The sequence below is a fragment of the Narcine bancroftii genome, chromosome 2, assembly GCF_036971445.1.
Source record: "Narcine bancroftii isolate sNarBan1 chromosome 2, sNarBan1.hap1, whole genome shotgun sequence".
Taxonomy (NCBI): Eukaryota; Metazoa; Chordata; class Chondrichthyes; order Torpediniformes; family Narcinidae; genus Narcine; species Narcine bancroftii.
Window position 1 is genome coordinate 279,871,184 of NC_091470.1, and position 22,959 is coordinate 279,894,142.

Below are 22,959 nucleotides of genomic sequence, written 5' to 3' on the forward strand. Positions count from 1 at the left end.
GTTTCCTGGGAATGCCTCCTGAGCATTAAATAGCTATCAATAAACTGTTTAATCTTGAAGCAGAGTATTTTATGAGCTGAAGCTCTGATCACATTATACAAGGCACAAATTAATGTAACTTAAAACCTTATAACTGTGGGTCTGACTAGTTCTGCTTCTCAGATAGAAATCTGAGCAGTTATATAGCAGTCTAGTAAGATTTTGGTCATACCGCATCACAGTGATTGCTGAGAACAAGAACATAAAACAATGATACAATGCATTCACATATTCACAATATTAATGTTCATGGTAGAAGATGCACATATACATAACAATTTTAGAGTCTAATATTTCAAAGAATTTCCACAAGTATAACTTTGAATTCACAACTTCTGTCTTACCCGAACAATTTGAGTATGCTGCCGCTCAACAGCTAAATGTAATGCAGTTTGCTGGTTTACATTCTGGATATCCAAGTTAGCACTGCCCTGAAAAAAAAATCCTTAAAACACTTAAATATTTGTGATTTATGTGACAAATCAATTGTTTCCTGATTAGATAATAATACAGTCACTTAAAAACAAAGGGAAATCTAAGTATTACAAATATATTATTGATATTGCTAGTTTTCTAAAGTAGTTGCAGTTATTAATCAAATATTCTGGTTAATTACAGAATTAGAGTAAGAAATGTACAGAAAGGGCTCTTCAGTCAATGTCAAATGCCACCTCTTTTGTTCGTCCACACTACAAAATTTGACTACATTTGGGCTGTTTCATTTATGCTTGTCTATTTAAGTGTCTGTCTTAATGTCCATTAAACGTAACACTTAAATTATATCTAAATCCACCAGCAAGAACCAGATATCAACCACTCTGTTTTAAATGTTCTCCTCGTATCCTCTTTAAAACCTCTGCATCTCACATAAAACCCAAACGACCTTGTTTTTGACACTTCAACCATGGGAAAAAAAAGATTTTAAATGCCCTTTGACAATTCATTCCTCTCTCATTATTTTATCAATCATGGAATAGTGTACAGTTCTAATGCACTATCAGAGCAACCAGGAAATCAAATAATTCATGTTCAATCAGGAAAAAGAAAAGGTATATATCATAAAATAGATGGTGGCACATGTGAGACTGCAGATGCTGAATCAGGAACAAATAAATAACAGCCAAGCATCCTCAGTGGGAGAAAAAGGATGGTTGATGTTTTGGGTTGGAACCCTTCATTAAGATGAACAGTGCAGAGGCCCTGAAAGGGGGGTGACAGTGGCGGCCCTGAAAGGGGGGTGTCAGTGGCGGCCCTGAAAGGTGGGGTCTCAGTGGCAGCCTTGAAAGGGGGGTCTCAGTGGCGGCCCTGAAAGGGGGGTGTCAGTGGCGGCCCTGAAAGGGGGGGGTCTCAGTGGCGGCTCTGAAAGGGGGGGGGGGTTCAGAATAATAAGGACAAGGTGTGAGGGTTTGGAAAGGGGCTAGTAGGGCACTGGTGAATCAGGGAGAGTGAAGGATGACAGATGGGGAGGAGGAGGCAGTTCATTGGCTGGTACCAGATAAAGAGAGAGAGGGAAGAGAAACAAAAATAAACAGCTTGAGGAACAACACTTCATATCCACCTGGGTAGTTTGCAACCTAATAGGATTAACATTGGGTTTTCCAATTTCAGATGAGTCCCCTCTCTTTTCTTCAAAGCTACATCCATTCTTCCCCCCCAATATTTGTTCTCTTTTCCATCCACATCCCCACACATTCTCATTCCCTGTGCATGTGGTTCCATCCACTTCTACCTACATTTGATCAATAGGACGCGCCCCATCCCTCAGTTCTATCTGGTCCCTTCTGTCCTCTATCTCTCTCCCCTAATAACTTCCATAATATCAGCAGTGACATCTTCTCTACTGATCAGATTGCAGCACAGATTGGCTTTGTCTCCACTTATCACCCTCCCCAAACCTGTCTCTTACTCCAACCTGTACAACACATCTTCCTTCACCCAACACTTCTTACTTTTTTATATCTCTCTCCCTTTGTCTGCCATCCGCCAATCACCTCTCTATCCATCATCCTTCATGTTCCTTAGTTCACCAATCTGCTACTGGCCCCTGTCCAATCTCTCCCACCCGTCCTCATTATACTGGCCATCTCCCCTCAGATAGCTGTCTTGAACAAAGGGTTCTGACCTGAAACATAATTTCTCTCCATCTCGTGCTGCTCAACCTGCTGAGTTCCTGCAGCAGAAATTATTTTTTGCATAAGATAGGTGGTCTTCAATTAAGAAGTTTCTCAGTCAGATCATCTATAATAGTAGCCTCTTTCATCAGCCAATCATAATCACTATGAGTTGCACAGATGCGCCTTTAGGAGCTACAAAGACAACGACACATCATTGTTTTTATCAGGAATTGTCAGATTCCAAAGTGTTCATGTTGCTATTCAGTGTTTTTATATTACTTGCCAGCAGCATGTTTATGAGCAGGAAAGAAATTAAGCTTTCAAAACATGTGGCTGATATCCTCCACAAACTGAGCAGATTCTTCCTGACATCCTGCTGGCTGTTGCAATGTATTTATTGCTGTTAACTCCAATATTCAATTTTGGAGCAAGAGCATCAATAACATTTAGGGGTCCTTCCCTCCTTATTGTAACCATGGCTGTTAACATTATCAGGCAACAATGAATTCAAATAATGACTGCTGTTAATGAAAGGTCATGGAGTTTAAATTAATTTTTAAAATATTTAAATTTAGACATACAGCACAGTAACAGAGCCCGTGCTGCCCAATTAACCTACAACCTTCGGTACGTTTTGAATAGTGGGAGGAAACCAGAGCCTCCAGAGGAAACCCATGCAGACACTGGAGAACGTCCAAACTCCTTACAGACAGTGCAGGATTCAAACCCCAGGCCTGATCACTGGTACTGTAATGGCACTGCACTAACCGCTACACCAACTGTGCTGCCCATTTCTCTCAAGTATTGTGTTTATTTCAAATTTCCATTCTCAGTAATATTTTGCTTTTGGATCAATGAATCCCAGTTGGGAAGAAGTGCAAAGGAAGACTAGGGCTATGAGTATCTGCTCTTCAGGGCTTAATTTTGATTGAAAAATAATGGGATCGCATAGGAAAGAAATACAGGTGTATATATTTTTTAAAATTCTATCCCATATCCCACCTAACTCCATGGGGATAAGAGATTGGGAAGCAGACTTTCTCCAAGAGATTAGAATTTTATTGAGGCTCCATACCCAAGATCATTGTTCTTCCACCATTATTAATGCCCAAGACAATTTCCCAGAATAATGAGAAAGATGCATGTTGAAGAGAGTTTTGAATTGTTAGATAGAAAAGGAATTTAACATTCCAGCAGTATTTGTGGCTCCTAGAAGAATGCAATTTTCCTTGGAGCATAAAGCTACAAATTCCCCAATGATCAGACACCTTCTCCACCCACCCCATGATCCTAAGAACCAAGCAGTGATCTTCTCAATGATGTAATGTTATTTCCATCTCACTTAATATTTCCCCTTGATCCACAATATTGATGAATATACAACCAACTTCCCACCCCACGTTCTTTCTCTCCAGGATGGCCTTTTGTTGCACTCCTATCTACCCAATAGTCAGCCTCTTAATTTGCCTCTAATTGTAACCAGGAGATAAATTCCAATATTGGTACCAGGTCAGTCCGCAAGTCTGTAAGAACCTATTTACATCTCTTCTGACCATTGGTCAACCATTTTTGCTCTGTCAGGTCATTTGCCTGAGTGCTACTGGTAACACGTAACCTGTTGCATGGTCGGGTGGTCAGCGACTGAACCAGCTCCCCCACCAGACTTGCCTGATGCAGAGGGTGGCTAGACACCCTGGAGGATGAAAAACAAGCCCAGTCAAAGAGCAGACAAACCCTATCGTAGGATCAAAGGTCACCAAGTAAACATGTGCCATGAAGTGCAGAAGGGGTATCTCTTGCATTGAAGCTTGGTCTGGCCATTCACTGCAGAACCCCCCAGCCATCTTGGACCTCATCATGTCGCTGGATCCAGGAGGGGGACCTTGAGAGGGTGGGCCTGGACCTGTGCAACACTTCTTTCCTAAATCCATTCACGCACATGCTGTTCCTTTTTGAGGAGTGGGGTATCCTCATATCAACCTCCACAAATTGACTGAAAAGAACCATCACCATCCTATCAGATGGATAGTCAGAAGAAGATTATTGATGCAACACCTCCATCAGCCTGCCTCCAACTCCCAGCATCACCAGTATGAATAAATATGGGGGCTTATAATTAAGGGAGATTTCTTAACTATCAATTAGGACTTCGTCTGCAGTATCTTGAATAACTTTTGTTTGCATGGAGTAAAAATGCATCTTGTGTAACTAAAATAGGGCACTGTTAAAGGAGAGCTCCAAAAAATGTGGTTGTGAAACTTTTGTTTGCATGGAGTAAAAATGCATCTTGTGTAACTAAAATAGGGCACTGTTAAAGGAGAGCTCCAAAAAATGTGGTTGTGAAAGTCACTGCAACTCTGAATGTCGTCAGCTGACAGCAGGACAGCATTTCTGGCAAACAACATAAACAATCTTTTACATAACCCTTACTGTCCCAACTCTAAATTAATTCACCCTCATTGTGCACCCGCAATCCAACTTTCCAGACCCTAACTCAGCAGCTGCAAAAATGCTTTTATCTATTGAACTCCCCAAATAATTTTTGCACTATCATTAAAATACTGCAGTGCTGAATACTCCTATGTATCCAGTCCGTTTCTATGATTTAAAAAAATTAAGATGATTTACTGCACTGGTGAAATATTCCCTCAATTCCCATCAAAATATAAACATTTTCAGAACAAGGCAAGTCACACCTGATGCACCAATAATTCAGCCACTTCAACGTGATTGTTCAGTGCTGCTAAATGTAAAGCAGTATATCCATCATCCTTTTTCTCATCCACAATCCATGGCCTTGGAAGTTTGGAAAGTAACACACGCATGGCACTGAAGTTGTAACAAAAAATGTCAAATGTCAATTTCATTGGCACTTTTCCCACAAATACTCCATCAAAGTCAAATTTCAAATATATCACACATTTTCAAATTCATGAAAAGATTAGCACAGGAAGTCTACCTAAACACACTGAAGATTTATGTTCAGTTTTTGATTTACATTCACTTGAGTACAGTTAATTTATTGAATGAGCAGCACATGGATAAGTACATTTCAAGATTATTGTTACTAACAGGCCATTAATTAGTTGGTTAAAGCCAGGGAACAATTGGGGATCTACAATCAGCATAAGCAAATATAGTTTAAAAAAGAGAAAAAAATAGCGAGGCTAATTGTTCTCATGTGATTTATCCAAGAATGATGAGTTAATCATTGATTTAATGCAACGGAGAGCTAAGCACAATTTGAGCAAAGCATGATACAATGAAAATTAACAGCATGCATTCTCCAAGATTTGGTGGAGATGAGACAATATATTTTCAAGGTTTAAGGTTCCTTTTATTGTCATGTAATAATGCATAAAACTGTAATATACATGTTACATTTCAACTTTTGTCTGCTGTAATGCACAGTCACCAATGAGCACTGCCTGGCACCCCTACCAATAACAAAAAGAGAAGCAAAAGAGAGTCCCTTCAGAGACACAGAGTGTCTGTGGATTCACCTCCAGCGCTTCTGCAGTAGCATTCCATGATTTAAAAAAAACCTTTGTTCCTTTAAAAGACCATTTAAAGCCTATACAAAGCCATCTGTATCAGGATCAGGCAGTAGGACCCTATGGAGCAAATCATTGGGAACCTGTGCTCCAAGTCCAAACCTCCAATTCGATCATGAAGCCTTCAGTGCCTGAGACCATTCGTGAGCCCCTCTTCCCCTCAGTACCCTCTGGAATGCTGGTTCTGATACCAGGTTCCCACGAACCAGTCTCCAGCAGCCCGTAGTGTGCGCACGTGTGTGGGTGCTTTGACGACATGTAGCCTGCAGCCTGCGAGTACTTTTGACCGTAAGTCACCAATCCTGCAGTTTGTTGCACATCGTGGGGTGTTCTCTGTTTCTGGTGTTCTGCGCCAGTCCGCTGCAGGACCCTCGAGCACAGGTGCCACCATCTTGGGCACAGACATTTGTGGTTCCATGATTAAAAAAAAACTCTTTGCTCCTTTAAAAGACCATTTAAAGCCTATACAAAGCCATCTGTATCAGGACCAGGCAGTAGGACCCTATGGAGCAAATCTGTCTCCCCACTTCCTGCTTTCCCAGGTCTGCACCAGAGGCATCATTGCCATTACAGTCCCTCTGACAGTGCCATCATTTATTCTGCAAGGATAAATATACTTTCAAGTAGAAAACAACAGTACTATTTTTCGTGAAGCTGGGAATACCAAGAACAGCAGAAAATTATGATGGGTCACAGTAATAAATGAGGATTTTTTTTCACTTGGATAACTGATGATGAACATAATGCATGGAGCCACAAGAATGGAACAGAGAAATGATTCAGAGTTTAAGTAACACTAGAAAACGTGAATGCAGATATGGCTATTAAAAGGGACACTTTTTATGCTGCACATTTCTATCAATAACACTTCCTAGAATTTAGGACATTTAAGAACTACTTGAAACTTGGCTGTAAACACTCTTCAAGGAACAGCCCCATTGCAACTCATTGCTCACAAATAGGCCAACAATACCAATGGATTCTAAACCCCTACAAAGATAAGTAAATGTAATGAAAAACTGGAAATTGTCAGACAAAAAAGAAGCAAAAATACAGAAGAACATTCCTTGTATAATTAGTCTCATAAGGGATTGAGTAAAATAAAATCACATTCTCCAATTCTGGCTTCCAAGCTACACAATATCTTCTGAACCACTGAAAGCTGATTAAACTGCACCTAAAATTTATGTGAAGTCATTAAAAAAACTGAAATATGACTTTAAGATAATCAAAATGTAATTTGTGTGTTGAAACACTGCACCAATTTAAAATTGCTTATCATTTCAAAACACAATGCTCCTGCCAGATGTGGAATGTCAAGGATCCTTGTGCTCTCCCTGTTGACTATGTTTGTGGGAGGTATATACAGCTGCAATTCCTGACAGCCAGGGTCAAGGAACTGGAGCTGCAGTTAGATACACTTTGGATCAGCAGAGATGCCAAGAATGTTATGGATGAGTTTTTCAATGAGGTGGTTACATCTAAGGGGCAGCAAGCAGATTGATGGATGATCACCTTGAGAGGCAAGGGGAGTACCCAGACAGTGCAGGGTTCTCCTGTAGCCATTCCCCTGAATAACAGGTGTACACTTTGGATATGGTTGGAGGCGGGGGGGGGGGGGGGGGGGAATGACATTTCAGGAGCTAGTAGTAGCAGTCAGATCATTTGCCCTGGCTCAGAGGCTCAGAAGGTAAGAGTGCAGGCAATATAGGGAGATAGTGATAGGAGACTTGATAGACCAATAGGAAATTCTGTGCCATGTGAGAGTAGTTGGGATCATTTGTGCCTGGCAGGTGTTAGGGTTAAGAATGTCGCTGAATGGTTGAAGGACATTCTCAAGGGGAAGGCGAACAGCCAGAGTTCATTGCACATGGTGGTATAAAGGACATTGGTAGAGTAAAGGAGGAGGTCCTGGACAATGATTATAGGCAGTTAGGTAGGAGGTTGAGAAGCAGGACTGAAAGGGTGGTGATCTCTGGATTACAGTACAACTCCGATTATCCAAAATCAGATTATCTGAAATCCTCAGGTGAGAGTTTAGAAGTTGGAATGGAGGGTGATGAGAGAAAAGTTGGTGGGCAGGAGAAAGGCAAGGAGTGAGGATGGGCCATTGGTTTAATTGTGTGAAAGGCTTGTGGCCCAATGCTAGAGGCTTGTCAGGTAGGACAAATGACCTTGAGGCATGGATAAACAAATGTGACTGGGATGTGGTAGCCATTATGGAAACTTGGTTAAGAGAGGGATAGGCTGGCAGCTCAACATTCAAGGGTACAGTTGCTTCAGGAAAGACAGAGGTAGAATAAAAAGAGATGGGTTGTTGTATTATTGGTTGTCAATATAACATCAATGGTCAGAGGTGACATGACAAATGGGTCAACTTGTGAGCCTATATGGGTGGAGCTAAGGAACAAGAAAAACATGATCACCTTGTGGGAAGTACTCTACAGGCTCCTAAATAGACAACAGGAATTAGAAGAGCAAATATGCCAGGAGATTGCTGCCAACTGTGGGTCAAATAAGGTTGCCTAGTAGAGGATTTTAACTTTCCAAATATTGAATGGGGAAGTAATAGTGTGGAAGGTTCCAGACAGGTGGAATTTGTGAAATGTGTTTGGGAAAGTGTCTTCTGGTAATGTGCAAGGGATCCCACAAGGGAGAGGTCAACACTTGGGAAGGGCAAGTGGTTGAAGTGTTGTGAATGAACTGTCTTGTACCAGTAGGGTTTAAAATAGTTATAGGAAGAGACAGGGCAGGACAAAGAGTGAAAATTGAGAACTGGAGCAAAGCCGACTTTGAAGATAGAAGACAAGAATTAGCTTAAGTTAATTGGAATAGATTGCATGAAGGAAGAGTTCAGGACGTCTATGTTCTTTTTAGAGTGAAAGGTCAGACATGCAAGCGTATGGAAGTTTGGATGATGAAGGAGATTCAAGCACTCTTCAAGAGCAAGGAGGCTTGAAGCAGATAAAAGGAGCTGGGATCAAGTGCATACCTGGAAGAGTTTCAGGAATGGAGAAGCTAATTGATAAAGGTGATCAGAAAGGGAAAAAGGGGACAGGAAATAAATTCTGGCACATAACATTAAGGACAATCACAAAAGATTTTAAATACATAAATGGAAAATGGAAAAAGGGCAACCAGAAGAAAATGGACTCCTCTGGAATCAATGTGGTCAACTCTGAGTGGAGCCACATGAGATGGGCAGGTACTCAATGAGCACTTCATCTTTGTTTTTACTGTGGAGAAAGACACAATGGACTGGAGAATTTGGGGCACACAACGGCAGTGTCTTGAGATCAATTAGTATTAAAGTTGAGGAGATGCTAAAGGTCTTATTGCATATGAAGGCAGACAAATCTCCTGGGTCTGATCAAATATATCCAGTGCCTTGGCTGAGATTTTTGAGTGGACAATAAGTAGAGGGGAGGTGCCAGAAGATTGGAAGGTGGCAATTCGTGTGCTTCTATTCAAGAAGGGAAAAGCTGAGGAACTACAGGCCAGTGAGCCTGATATCTGTGGTTTATAAGTTACTGGAAAGTATTCTGAGGGAGAAGCTATACACACACTTGCATGGACAAGGGCTGATTAGGGATAGTCAGCACAGTTTCGTAACTGAGAGATCATATCACACAAATTTGAGGTTTTTTAAGATGCAACCAAAAAGGTTGAGGTGGGCAGATCCGTAGATGAATTTGAATTTGAGCAAGGTTCTACATGGTTGACTGCTGAGGAATGTTAGATCACATAGGATCAAAGGTGAGTGAGCAGAAGGGATAGAAAATTGACTTTATGGTAGAAAGGGTGATGGTAGAAGTTTTTTTTGGACTGGAGGCTTGAGATTAGTGGTGTGCTACAGGGTTCAGTGCTAGCCCCATTGATGTTTCTCATCCATATCAATGACTTACATGAAAATGCACAAGCCTGATGAGCATGTTTGCAGATTACACCATAGTCTCTGCATTTCTAGACAGAGAAGACACTCGTCAAAGATTGTAGCAGGATCTTGACCGGTTGGGCAATGACCAGAGGAATGGTTGATGGAATTTAATACAGACAAATGCAAGATGTTTTTCTAAAGTGGATAGGACCTACATGGCGAATGGGAGGAATCTGATGAATTCTGTAGAGCAGAGAGATCTAGGAGCATAGGAACATAGCACCTTGAAATTGGTTTCTCAGGGAGATAAAAGATTTCTGTATGTCAACTTTTATAAGTCATAGTTCTGAGTATAGAAGTTTTGAGGTCATATTGTAGTTGCAGAAGATCTTAGTGAGGCCCCATTTGGAGTATTGCATTCAGTTTTGGTTACCATGCTGAAGGAAGGATGTTGACAAAGTGGAGAAGACAGAGAAGATTTATGAGGACGTTGCCAGAATCTAAGCAATAGGGTGAGCTTGAGGAGACAAGGGCTTTATTCCTTGAAGAGCAGGAGGATGAGGAGTAATCTCATGGAAATATATGAGAGGAAATCATGAGAGGAGTCTGCAGACACTGTGGTTGAAGTAAAAACGCAATGCTGGAGAAACTCAGCAGGTCAAACAGTGTTCTTTATTAGCAAAGATAAAAGATACAAAAGCAACGATTCAGGCTTGAGCCCTTCATCAAGATATGGCAAAATGTAGGCAGGTGCTCAAACAAAATGGTGGTGGGGAGGAGCAGGTAATAGGTGGAAAAGGGAGGGAAGGCACACCAGCAAGCAGGGGGAGAGGGGATGGCTCTGTGAATGGAGAGAGAAGGGGTGGAGAGGTGGAGGAAAGCAGACAGAGGGAATGGGCAGGGAGGGAGAATGGGAAGTAGGTGAGCAGAAACTGGAGAAGTTGATGTTAATGCCATCGGGTTGAAGAGTGCCCAGATGGAAAATTAAATGTTGCTCCTCCAATTTAAGGGTGGTCTTGGTAAGACAGTAAATGAGGCCACGAAAAGTCATATCAGCATGGGCTTAGGGCAAATAATTGAAATGGTTGGTGTTGTGTGGATTGAGAAGGGTCATGTTACCTCTCCACCTGGATTTTAGTAGGAGGTCGCATCACTTGCCAATCAAGGTGGGACTATGCCCACTCATTTGTGCACACCTGACCATTAGCCCCTTTAAATCACTCACTAATGACAATTGGCTCCTTTAAATCACTTACTGATTACATGGACCAGACTTCCCCATCTTATTGCACTTTAAAAGCTTACACAAATGCTGTTCTATTCCATGTTGTGACTGTGGACATTGCTGGAAGGGGTGTACTACACTTAGAGCGGGATGTAGTATTATGTGGGAATTCCTAGCATTCAGCCGCTCCTTCCCCACCCTCCCTCCTGTTGGTACAGGGAATTGGGAGTGTGTGTTGAAGCCCCTGTCTTGTAAGAGTGTGTTAGTAATCATATATTACTTAATTAACACTGAGCTGCACCCCTTTAGTACTGGGAATCAGAAGTGTCTGATGAAGTCCCTATCTTGTAAGAATATAGAACAATGCAGCACAGTACAGGCCCTTTGGCCCTCGATGGTGTGCTGATCCACATAAGAGTACATTAGTATCCATATATTACTCCATGTATGTAACAGAGAAAGAGTAGGCTGCCAATGGTATCGGAGATCACTGTATCCGATATAAATGCCTATGTAGTTTCAGTATTTGTTATTTTGTGTCTTCCCTGTGTATACAATAAAGACGACTCCTAGTTTGTCAGCATGCGTCTGGACTCACTTTCCTGTGAAACCATTGAAACTGATTTAAATCTCACATAAAAGTTGGCCACTGGGAGAGATCCCTGTCACTGATGTGGACAAAACGATGGTGCTCAGTGAAGCGACCTCCCAGTCTGTGTCCAATCCCTCCAATGTAGAGAAGGCCACAACAGGAGTACCAGATGCAGTGAATGACTTCCGTGTATACACAAGTGAAATGCTCATGCATGCAGGAGATGTCCATGAGTTGGAATATGGTTCTGTACTCCATGTTTCGGTTGGATCTTGAGAAATGTTGAGTAATAATGCTGGGGAATTCTGCAAGGATTCTGGCATATTCATTGTTCGAGAGCATCATCGAGGCAAAGAACTCGAAAGTCTTCAAATTAACTAGATGGCGACCTTTGAGATATACTTGAAAGGAGTGAGCTCGCAAAAAAAAACAGCTCCCAGAAGTGGCTGTGATGCATCATCAATGGTGAAGGACAAGCTGAACAGTGACAAACCGAAATTAAGTGGAATTATCTGTATCCATATTGTTGGCCATGCAAGAAACTGTTTTGGTAGATTGTCTTAAGCCGGCACATGTGGACCTAGATCAGCTGTTACGGGTGGCATTCTCCGGGTGCAGAGGTGTCCACCAGCCGTTCTAGCCATATAGATGAGACTGCAGTGTCACCTCCAAACTCCGATTCGGGGGGGGTGGGGGGGGGGGGAGGGGTTATGTGGCGAACTGTGCCACTCCATTATGAAACCAGAGTTCATAGGTGCAGGCCCACGCAGGATCAGAGTTCCTGGTGGCCAGGGGGCACAAAGAACTCTGGGAAGCACATGACTTCAGGTCAGGTGATTGTAATAGTGCGCCAAATGTATAGTCATTTAAACTCCTGCAAAGTTCTGTTACTTCAGCTGTGACGGATCATAGATATCTTTTTGAAGGAGATAGATTAACAAGTAGGTGTTAATCGGACATGCTGTAAGTGATGGATTATTGTTTTGAAAGCAACAAATGTACTGACTCAGAAGATTGGGTCCAGTGCCACAATCTGTCTGAATGCAGTTTGCTGTTCTAAGAAGGTCATGTGGTTTTGCAAGCAGAGTTAGAATGAGAAAGAGAAAAAGAACTGGTTTCTGCAGCATGGCAAGTTGGCAACTTGTTTAGAATGCCATTTTGAAGACTGGTTGTGAATTCTGAGTTCAGCCTGTTGAAACAACCCATGTGGTCCATACAAGAGGACATGGCTGGCTAAAGTGCTTCACCTGAAATAAGGGAAACAAAAAGGAAGTCTGTGGTGATTTGCAGAAGAAGAGGTTATCATTTGGAAAACCCGGATGAGGCAAGTTTCTTCGGCAAGACACTGAAGTGGCTGATCGGAGGGAATCAGTTTGTGTGTGTCCAACGAGTAATGAATCGCTCTCTGACACCAACGAGAACCTTTATGAGCGGTAACCAATTACTTTTAAACACCAGAACTTGGTGAAAATTCATAAATGTTAAATTCTGTGCACTGTATAAGAATTACCTGATACCGGTAAACTTTGAGGATGAGAAGTGAGATTGAATTATGAATCAAAGAAGTTTTCTAAACTTATACAGATAACATGCACGTGCGCTTAGAATTAAAAGGGGGTTAAGTTAATAGTAATAAGTTAAAGTTTGATCCTGTTTTTATGTTTAAAGAAAATTAAAAGCAACTTTTGTTTAAGTAACCATTTGTCTTGGTGAATTTCTATTGCTGCTGGGTTTTGGGGTCCTCTGGGCCTGTAACAGAGCTTACAGACTTCTGTTATGCTTTGTTCACTGCAGCACTCGCTACAGCACATTATTTTCTGTATTGCAGTTTGTTTGCATTTCCTTCTTGTTTACATTTCCTTCTTTGTATACATATCTTTTTTTGCACTACCAAAAAGTAGAAATTCTGCAGGAAAAAGAATCTCAGGATTGTATGTAATGTCATACATGTACTCTGACAATAAATCTGAACTTTGAATTTTCTATCAACTCTAATTTCACCACTTTGGCTTGGACTGGATCTTCTGATTACCCTTGTTAATATTTGCTATAACCTACTTGGCAGTTGTTGAGAAACTTGAACATAGGCAGTACTTTGGAACTTCTGCTCATATGATTGTTAACCATAGGCAGTTGCTCTATGAAGCTCAGTTAGGCAGAACAAATTTATGCATCAAAATGATCTGCTGGAAGAAGTCAATGGGTCAGACAGCATTTATAGAAATAAGAAGTCGTGGATGTTTTAGGTTAGCATCTTGCATCAGGACTAATTTGTGTCCTTACAAAATTCGGCAGGTTTCCTAGACTTTACCTGCTGAACCTGTGCCACACTAACTTGTCACAAGGTCAGCAGGCCCAATGATTTCAATGGAGAAAAATTATGAATAAAGTGGAACATACAAGTCAATTTCTTTTTCTATTTAAGTTTATTTAAATGTTATTACTGTTTTCAACTACTATAACATTCGTCGATCACTTTCTATTTGTAATCGTATGTCATTTGTATAGGTTTATTTTTTTAATTAGTTGAGTGCTTTTGAATGTGCGTGATTGCCAGAGATTAAAACATTGAATACCATTCATTAAAAAAAAATTCCAGCACCTCAATCTACTGAATATCTCCAGCAATTTCTGCTTCATTTCAAATTTATAGCATCTGTTTCACTGGCTCTTAAAAATATTTTGGGGAGGTGGGGTGGGCCAGACATCTGTTCACTCAGGGTCATTGTATTGTACTGATCAGCTGGGGACACTGCTTGCCAGTAACAGAGAGCAGCTGCAGGTCAAAACATGGTTTGAGGGAAAGTGAGATGCATCTTTGGGCAGCTCAGCGATGTGTGGAAACTCTGGCCCGGTGTAAATTTCTGCTGGAAACAGTTGCATTTAACTCAATGGAATCTGATCTGGTTCTTACTTAATCTGTAGCAAATGCAAAAAAAGCTTTAAATGTGATTTACTATTCAGATTTTTATCAATGCATATAATCTGATTAATTTGCTTTAAAACTCAAACTGATCTTATGGGATTATGGAAGCTATGCCATAGCTGTAGTTTTATTTAAAGATAAAATTAAATGTTCTACCACAAAATAGCAAAACATTGTGAATGCTTAAATGTCATACTAAAAAAAGGAACAATAGATGCCCTTTAGATGGGCGACCTTTCAAAAGGCTATGATTAGAGTTTACTTGCCTGAATTGTCAACTGTTTCTCATTCCATGGACACTCTGCTGAGTATATACAGACTACCTTTAGTTTCATGCCAATATATCATAAACTTTGATTATGAATAACACTGAAACATCTTATAAAAGTACTGTAAATTAATTAATGATTTGGCAAAATTCTTGAAACAAAATCTCTAATGTGCTTTGATTTTTTGCTATATTAAGATGGCCACTGTGTAGTCAGGAAATCACGCTCATGTAGCGTGTTGTGCGTGAGCACAATGAAAAGACTGAGACAGCAGTTTATGAGCTTGTTTAGCACAACTGATTTACTTCAAAGTTCACGCTGCAACCTTCAAGGCTGTCCTCAGCCTGCCCCTCGCATTCTGGAGCCCACATCATCCTGATTTACATGCTCTTCTGGTCTGCACCAGAAGAGACGGACCCACAACGCCATCTTTGTCACGGCTGCCCCGCTGATCACGTGTGACAGCGGGGCTGGATCGCTGCTACAATCACGTGCATAGCCACACTCAAATTAATTTGCTTGCGAGAAGCAACATAGACTGTATCAGAACAAAAGAGTAAACACAAAACACTAAAGGAACTCAAGAGGGTCAGGCAGCATCCAAGGCTATAGTCAACATTTCTAGCCAAAAAACCTTCATCAGAACTGGGAAGGAGGACAGAAGCCAGAATAAAAAGATGGGACTCAACCTGGTAGGTGAAAAGTGAATGCAGGTGGAAGCAATTTGATTTTCAAAGAATTATATTGGGCTTTCATTTTTTTTTGTTATGTTCAACAATAGCACCCCATTCAAAATAACTCAATGTTTATTGTTACATACATGGTATGATGTACATGTGTACAGAAATTCTTATTTGCTACTGAACAGGTAGTTTGTTAAAAAAAAATTAATTGAATTAGAAAGAGAATAAATACAAAAAATGTTCAGTTATCTTAGTGCAAAAAAATTAACAGCAGTCCTTTTTTTGGTGTCAGATGTTTTGAAAGTGAGGGCATGATCTGAATTGGATTTTCCATGAACTAATACAAAGCAAATTTCAAAGGAAGGTGTTCTAACAAAATGAGAAATAATATTGTTGTAAAAATTTTACTATTTTACCAAGCATCTGGGCATCACTTTCACATTTTATAAATCAATCTGAAAATTATTTTTGAATACAATCATTCTCACATTCTCTCTTGTTCAATATTTACTTCAGAATATCTGATTAAAATAAATGAAACTTTACCAACTGAAATTAGTTTTCAATTGCTAATAGTGGCAAGAATACCATCCTCCTTGTTCTGTTCCTTCATTTAAAACTAACCAAATAAAAACAAACTAATGAATCTCACCTCTATTAAACTTATGGTTGGGAAATTTATTTTGAAAAAAGTGAACAGACCACAAATATGTTGAAACTCAAATAATAATAGAACTATATATTGAATATTTCAAGATTTTTGCAAAAAATATTTTTGAAGCGAATTGCTCAGCCCAAATAGACCATGTTGGTTTGCCATGTAATTAATACATGTACCAGTTTTATTCTTCCATTTCCATTGCTTTACCCTCACATATCCCATGTTTTGAACAGCAACTTTTACTAACTTTCAAGAAGTAAAAGACATTTCTGATCTATCCCATGTTAGGTACATTACTCTTGCATTCATCTAAAAATTATCAAGGCAGAAAATGTGCGGACACTTTAATGGATATGAGAATGATGGCAGACACATCATTCTCATATCCAATGAAGTGTTCCAAAAGATCCTGAGTATGTCAAATTAAGAATCTTCAGGAATAAAAATGGCATTTGCACATCATCTCAAGCACAAATGCAGTGCATTCTTGAGTAAATTACAGAACTTCAAACTTACATGGCAAGCATAGGTTTTTTCTTAAATATTTAGGTAGCAAAATCATTTTGATAATTTTAATGTAGCAATAACATAAGCATTCATGTTAGTTATAAGAATTTTTTTTTGTAATTCTTTATTTATCGCACTATGAACCATATCAACCAATATATTTACAGATGCATCTCTAAGTATTCACAGTGACATTTTTTCTCTTTTTCCCCATCCCTCCCTTCCCATCCCCCTCCAAAAACAGGAAATATTGAACATATAAAATATAATAAAACAATATCTTTATACAAAAGAAATACAAACAAAAAAGACATATATCTACTTATTCACATTAAATCTGATCGTGTTTATCTTCTTATCATTTTAGGTGGTGGTGGTCCGAGGCCTGCTCTTTCTGTTATGTTCCATACATGGTTCCCAGGTTTTTTCAAACATTGTAACTTAGTCTTTCAAATTATATGTGATTTTTTCCCCCCAATGGGATACACTTAAACTTGGTTATATATTCCGCTAATGTTTATAGTCATATAGTCCAACGTGGCTATCTTATATCTTTATTTTCACTTCTTTTCCGCCTCTTCACCACCTTCATCCCTTTTTTCCATTACTGTTTTTTAAGTTTTCCTTTTTAATCTCAATATATGACAACGGACTTAAGACATGAAATACCCCAACAATCCCCACAAGCAATAACCCTTTAACCCCAAATGAACCTCCCCTCCTTGGATTGCCCCTTGTCCCTTGACGGCAACTACAACCCCCCTTTCCATTCGGTTTGTGAACTTACTCGCAAGCATGAACCGATTTCGCAGTGACCATTATTCTCCCCCCACACCCCGAGAACACTATTTTCCTATACTTATAACAAATCTCTCACTCTTTTTTTCACCTTCTTCCCCTTCTCTTATCCATCTTTAAATCTTTATATTTTTACATATTTTGTATATTTTCTTGCCAGTCATCCTTCTTGTCACACCTCCTCCTCTCTTCTCCTGTTCTGCAAATGTTCAGCAAATTCTTAGGCTTTCTTTGGGTCCGAGAACAGTCTATTCCGTTCCCAAGGAATAAATACTTTGAGTACTGCTGGATGTCTCAATATAAAGTTATACCCTTTCTTCCATAAGATTGTCTTCGCCGTGTTGAATTCCTTCCTCTTCTTTAAAAGTTCGAAGCATATGTCCGGGTAAAAAAATATTTTTTTGTCCCTTATATTCCAACAGCTTATTGTCTTCTCTAACCTTCTTTCTTGCCTGTTCCAGTATGTTTTCTCTTCTTGTATATCTTAGAAATTTTACCAATATGGATCTCGGTTTTTGATGTGGCAGTTTCGGTACTAGTGTTCTATGCGCCCTTTCAATTTCTATTTCTTCATGTGAATCTGTTGTTCCCAGCACCTTCGGGATCCATCCTTTTATAAATTCCTTCATATCTGACCCTTCTTTTCCTTCTTTCAGGCCCACTATTTTTATGTTGTTTTACCTACTGTAGTTTTCCAATATGTCAATTTTTTGTGACAATAAATCTTGTGTCTCTTTAATTTTCTTTTGCTCTTAAATCATTTATCTCCATTTCTACAGCAGCTTCTCGTTCCTCCACATTTTCTACTCTTTTCCCTATTTCAGTAATGACCAACTCTCAGCTTTGCATTCTGTCTTCAGCTCTTTTTTTTTGATTGAACTAAATTCTAATGATAGCCATTCTTTTAATGACCTCATTTGTTTTCGAAAAAGGCTTTATCTAAATGTTTCCTTCTATTTTACCTTCTTCTTTTCTTTGAAATTCTTGGTCTTCTTCCTCCTCTTCTTCTGTGTCTGTATCTATGTCTGTGTCATCTTCATCCTTCTCTGGTGAGCTGCTTCTGTATCCTTGCTGGGCCTCCAGCTGCTGTGTCTCCTGTTGTTGGGCCTCCCGCTACAGGTTGACCCGCTGCTGGGCTCCCTGCTTGCAGGCCGACCCCCTGCTGGGCCTCCTGCCGCAGGTCGTCCCCCTGTTGGGCCTCCTGCCCCCGTTGCCGCTCACCCTCTTCCAGCCCTTCATTCTCTTTCTCACCACTCTTCTTCTTTCTTGCTTACTTCCCCCCAGCCGAACGCTCCGATACTGGGCGTCTCTCAGCTGGCCACTCCTCAGCTGAGACCCCTCCCGCCGGTGTGAACCTTTTCTTTTACTTGCGCACCTCTTCTTGGCTCTGAGAGCCATTTTTGGAGTCTGCCGGTCGGGAGGACACCGCCCCTCTGGGGACTCACCAGCACCAGAGATCGGCCACTCCTCTACACGGTGGCTCTTTGCTCCGACGTGCAGGCAAGGCCTTCTTTCTTCTCCAGTGATTTTCCTTCTTCCCTTTTCTCTGATATTCTTACTTTTTCTCTTTTGGGTGCCTTCTTCTGTCTCTTCTCTATAACTTTATCTTTCTCTTCCTGCATTTTATGTTTATTGAGCTCTGTTTTTTCACACTTTTTTTTCTTTTCTCTGGAGAGGGCTGGATCCACTCGACCAGCCACTACTCCATCATGTGACTCCACTCGTTATAAGAATTTTTAAAGCAGGTGTAAATAATTTGATACTGAAAAGACCATGAAAATGCAACACATCCCATGTGAGCCACAAGTGCCACAGACGAGTACAGGAGTCATTGTCACACATTAAAATAGGAATCAGCTGTCCACTGAGTCAGCTGGGGATCTGGGTACAATAACCAGCGCCCAATACATGCAAGTGAAGGTTACTCAATGTCGGAGAAGTAAAATACATCTTAATGACATCCAAGAACATGATCAATTCAATTATCAAAATACCATACACTTCGAATCCACACTGCTGAAGATCCAACTGCGCTGGGTAGGTCACGTCTCCAGAATGGAGGACCATCGCCTTCCCAAGATTGTGTTCTATGGCGAGCTCTCCACTGGTGCACCAAAGAAGAGGTACAAGGACTGCCTAAAGAAATCTCTTGATGCCTGCCACATTGACCACCGCCAGTGGGCTGATATCGCCTCCAACCGTGCATCTTGGCGCCTCACAGTTCGGCGGGCAGCAACCTCCTTTGAAGAAGACCGCAGAGCCCACCTCACTGACAAAAGACAAAGGAGGAGAAACCCAACACCCAACCCCAACCCACCAATTTTCCCTTGCAACCGCTGCAACCGTGTCCGCCTGTCCCTCATCGGACGTCAGCCACAAACGAGCCTGCAGCTGACGTGGACATTACCCCTCCATTAATCTTCGTCCGCGAAGCCAAGCCAAAGAAAGAAAGATACACACACCATTTTGGCCCATGAGTCCGTACCATTTACACACCATTAACCTATACCCCCAGAATGTTTTGAATGGTGGGAGGAAACTGGAGCCCCTGGAGAAAACCCACACGGATGCAGGGAGATTGCATAAACTTTTTACAGACAGCGTGGGATTCGAATTCCGTTCCAGCCCCAGTTGGTGGTGCTGTAAAGGTGCTGCACTAACCGCTACGCCAACCGTGCCACCCAACATAATAACAATTAAAAGCTGCTGATTAAACAGCCTGTCATGTACAAGTTATGATTCTGTTGGGACTAAGAGTAGTTTTGAAAACAAAAATAATCCACATACTATGATTCAGACAAAATTACAAGATAAAACAAGATTTGAACAAATTGCAAATATTACAATCATTGAAACATTGTTATTGTTATCTACATTTTCTACAATGTCATGTCTGTATTCAAGTTACACTCTTGTACTTGAGCACATAGTATAGGATGAGTGAAGTTCTGAGAAATGCTCTATTCATTAACTCAGTTGGTCAAGGGGCTGTTTCTATGCTGTATCTCTCTATAAACGTGTTAAAGGTTCCACTACCAATTGAAGTGATAGCAATAAAATTCTTGAGGATCAAAGCCTAAGGGGGCTCTTCAAATGGTCTTGTGAAAATATAATCAATGTACAAGACATTAAATATTTCCTTCACTAGTTACTGTGGATCCCCCTCCTCTTTTAAATAATTGTTGATATTTGAAGGAACTAATTAAGTGTGAAGCATCACAGAAAGTCCTCAGCCATCCCCTCCCTTAAAATACAGTGTATTCAAATTTAGTTTGCATCACTTTGGAACCCTCAGTAATATCTAGGAAATATATAGGAATGTCCATGTATTTGTATTAACATCCTAACATACGGTAAAAACTGTACATTAATTAAAAAAATACAAATCAACAATTGAATAGCCCACAAACTCACCAGTTGGTGAAGCAGACTTGAGGGACTGAATGATCTAGTCAATATGCTGAGGGTTACCTTTGAACAGAAATTGGAGTAGCCACTCTCAATTTTAAATTTAAATTTAAATTTAGACATACAGCAGCGTAACAGGCCATTTCAGTCCACAATTGCTACCCAATTACACCCAATTTACCTACAATACCCAATACGCTTTGAATGGTGGGAGGAAACCAGAGCCCCTGGGGAAAACCCAAGCAGACACAGGGAGAACATACAAATTCCTTATAGAGAGTGCAGAATTCGAACACCAGTCCCAATCACTGGAGCTGTAACAGTGTTGCACTAACTGCTATGCTAACCGTGCTGCCCCAATGTTAAGAGCTTGAATAACTAATATTGCAACTCCCCAAAGCCTGTCCAACATCAACGAGACTCAAATAAGGAGTTTAATATTCCATTAAGGAGTTTAATGGAATAAATTCCACTAACTTGATAAGAGCTGTTTCAACAAAATTCAAGAAGCTTGACTCCATACAAGACACAAAAGCCTGCCTGATGAGCACCCCATCCACAACGACTTATTCACACTACCACTGACACATAGTAACACCAGCTTCTATCATTTACAGGATGCCCGGCTGCAACTCACCAAGACTCCCGAAATATCAGCTTCTAAACCAATAGCCTCTATAACTGGGACAAGGGCAGCAAAAGCATGGGGGACACCACACCTGGAAATTACCTTCCAAGCCACATATTGTCATTCCTTCACTGTCACAAAACCAAAACCTGGAACTCTATCCCCATAGTTTTATACTGTAAAATTCTCAGTATTCGGCACCTACGGGATGATAGATGCTGGACATGCATATTTTCTGGGTTGCCTAAGACATGCTCTAACAATGCCTAATTAATACACCTGCATTAAGAATAAAGTTTAATTGCTCGTCTGGCTATCAGCGAAGTAAAAGCTAAAATTCTCTTTTGAGTTGAAGTCAATGATGTGTCCTCTTCTAAAGAAAATCTAAATAAGGCAATTAAAGAGCATGGTTCTAATTTGATCTTAAAGTTTGGAATATATTTTTTTCAAAATCTTTCTAAATGAGGGCACTCCCAAAACAAGGAAGCTTCAAAGATTTTACACTTATCACATATTGGATCAACATCAGAATAGAAACGAGATAATTTGACATGTGTATTCTATGCACCTCCTTAAATTGTAACAATGTTGAGCACAAAATGAGTAGTCATTAATCAAATTAAGAGTGGTGTCCAAATCTTCGTCTGAAAATGATATTTAAATCACGTTCCCAATCATTCTTAATCCCAATCAATGAGATGGAAGGATAACTCTTCACCTACTCATATTCAATCATTACATAATATTGCCTTATTTAAGTTTGGGGAAAAAAATCAGATATAACATTAAAGATAGAAAGTTTAAACTTAATAAAATGTGGGACCCATTCACTGATTATTATCACAATTTGAAGATTTAGGGGTATGGATGCTCCGGAGATTTACTGTTTGCTATTCGAAGGTTGTTACTTGATTCAGATCTTTATAATTTATACAAGTTAACCTTGTTAATAGGATGGGGGTAGATTAACTAGGGGCATTTTTCTTTTTCCTTTAAAATTTTTTTGTAGAGATCATTGATAAAGAAATATAAAAATATTTTAAATAGCGTAAAATGTGGAGTGCCTTGGATGAAATTATAAGATTTGTGTAATGTATCCTTTTGAATTTTAACATGTATCTATATATACTCTGTATTTTTGGATGTGAAATTTATATGCTAATAAAAATATTGAAAAAAGAAAAGAATAAAGTTTAAAAAACAAAAGGCAATGCAAAATGTAAAGTAAATTGAAATAAATCAGTATTGAAGTCCTTAATTATTTAGAGTTCACTTTAATTAGGTAATACCCATAACTTACAAAATGTAAATTTAAACTAGAACTCCAGTATCTGGCGCTATAGTAGCGTGGCGGTAACAGCTATGTTAACCATGCTGCCATTATAATTAATCCCCCTTCCCTCGTTTATACATAAAGCCCTATTAATATACTAATGAAGATTCTTACTAGGCTTACTAGGAAGACACCTTGGGAGAGTCGCCCCAGCATCATCAGCCGGTTCTTCATTCTGGGCATGACCAGGGGGTTCCGTTGACTGAATGTTTGCTCCCAGGGGGATGTGTGGTGCTTTGGAGAACATTAACTTTTACAATTGTAAATTTGTTATTAAATTCTTATTTATCCAAAAAAATATTTAATTATTTTCTTCCTTGATTTTTTTTCACCGGTTTCTTGAAT

The 22,959-nt window shown here is 40.0% G+C and overlaps 1 protein-coding gene across 2 annotated transcripts in view; it reads right to left on the reverse strand.

Moving 5' to 3' along the window:
• mib1 (MIB E3 ubiquitin protein ligase 1) overlaps positions 1 to 22,959 on the reverse strand; it is a 240,612-nt gene that overhangs the window by 41,701 nt on the left and 175,952 nt on the right. For both annotated transcript variants that reach the window (XM_069921103.1, XM_069921102.1), the window contains exons 13-14: positions 4,850 to 4,982; positions 384 to 470 (exon numbers count right to left, since the gene is read on the reverse strand). In XM_069921103.1, coding sequence (XP_069777204.1) covers positions 384 to 470; positions 4,850 to 4,982 — 220 coding nt within the window. The remainder of the gene's footprint in view (positions 1 to 383; positions 471 to 4,849; positions 4,983 to 22,959) is intronic.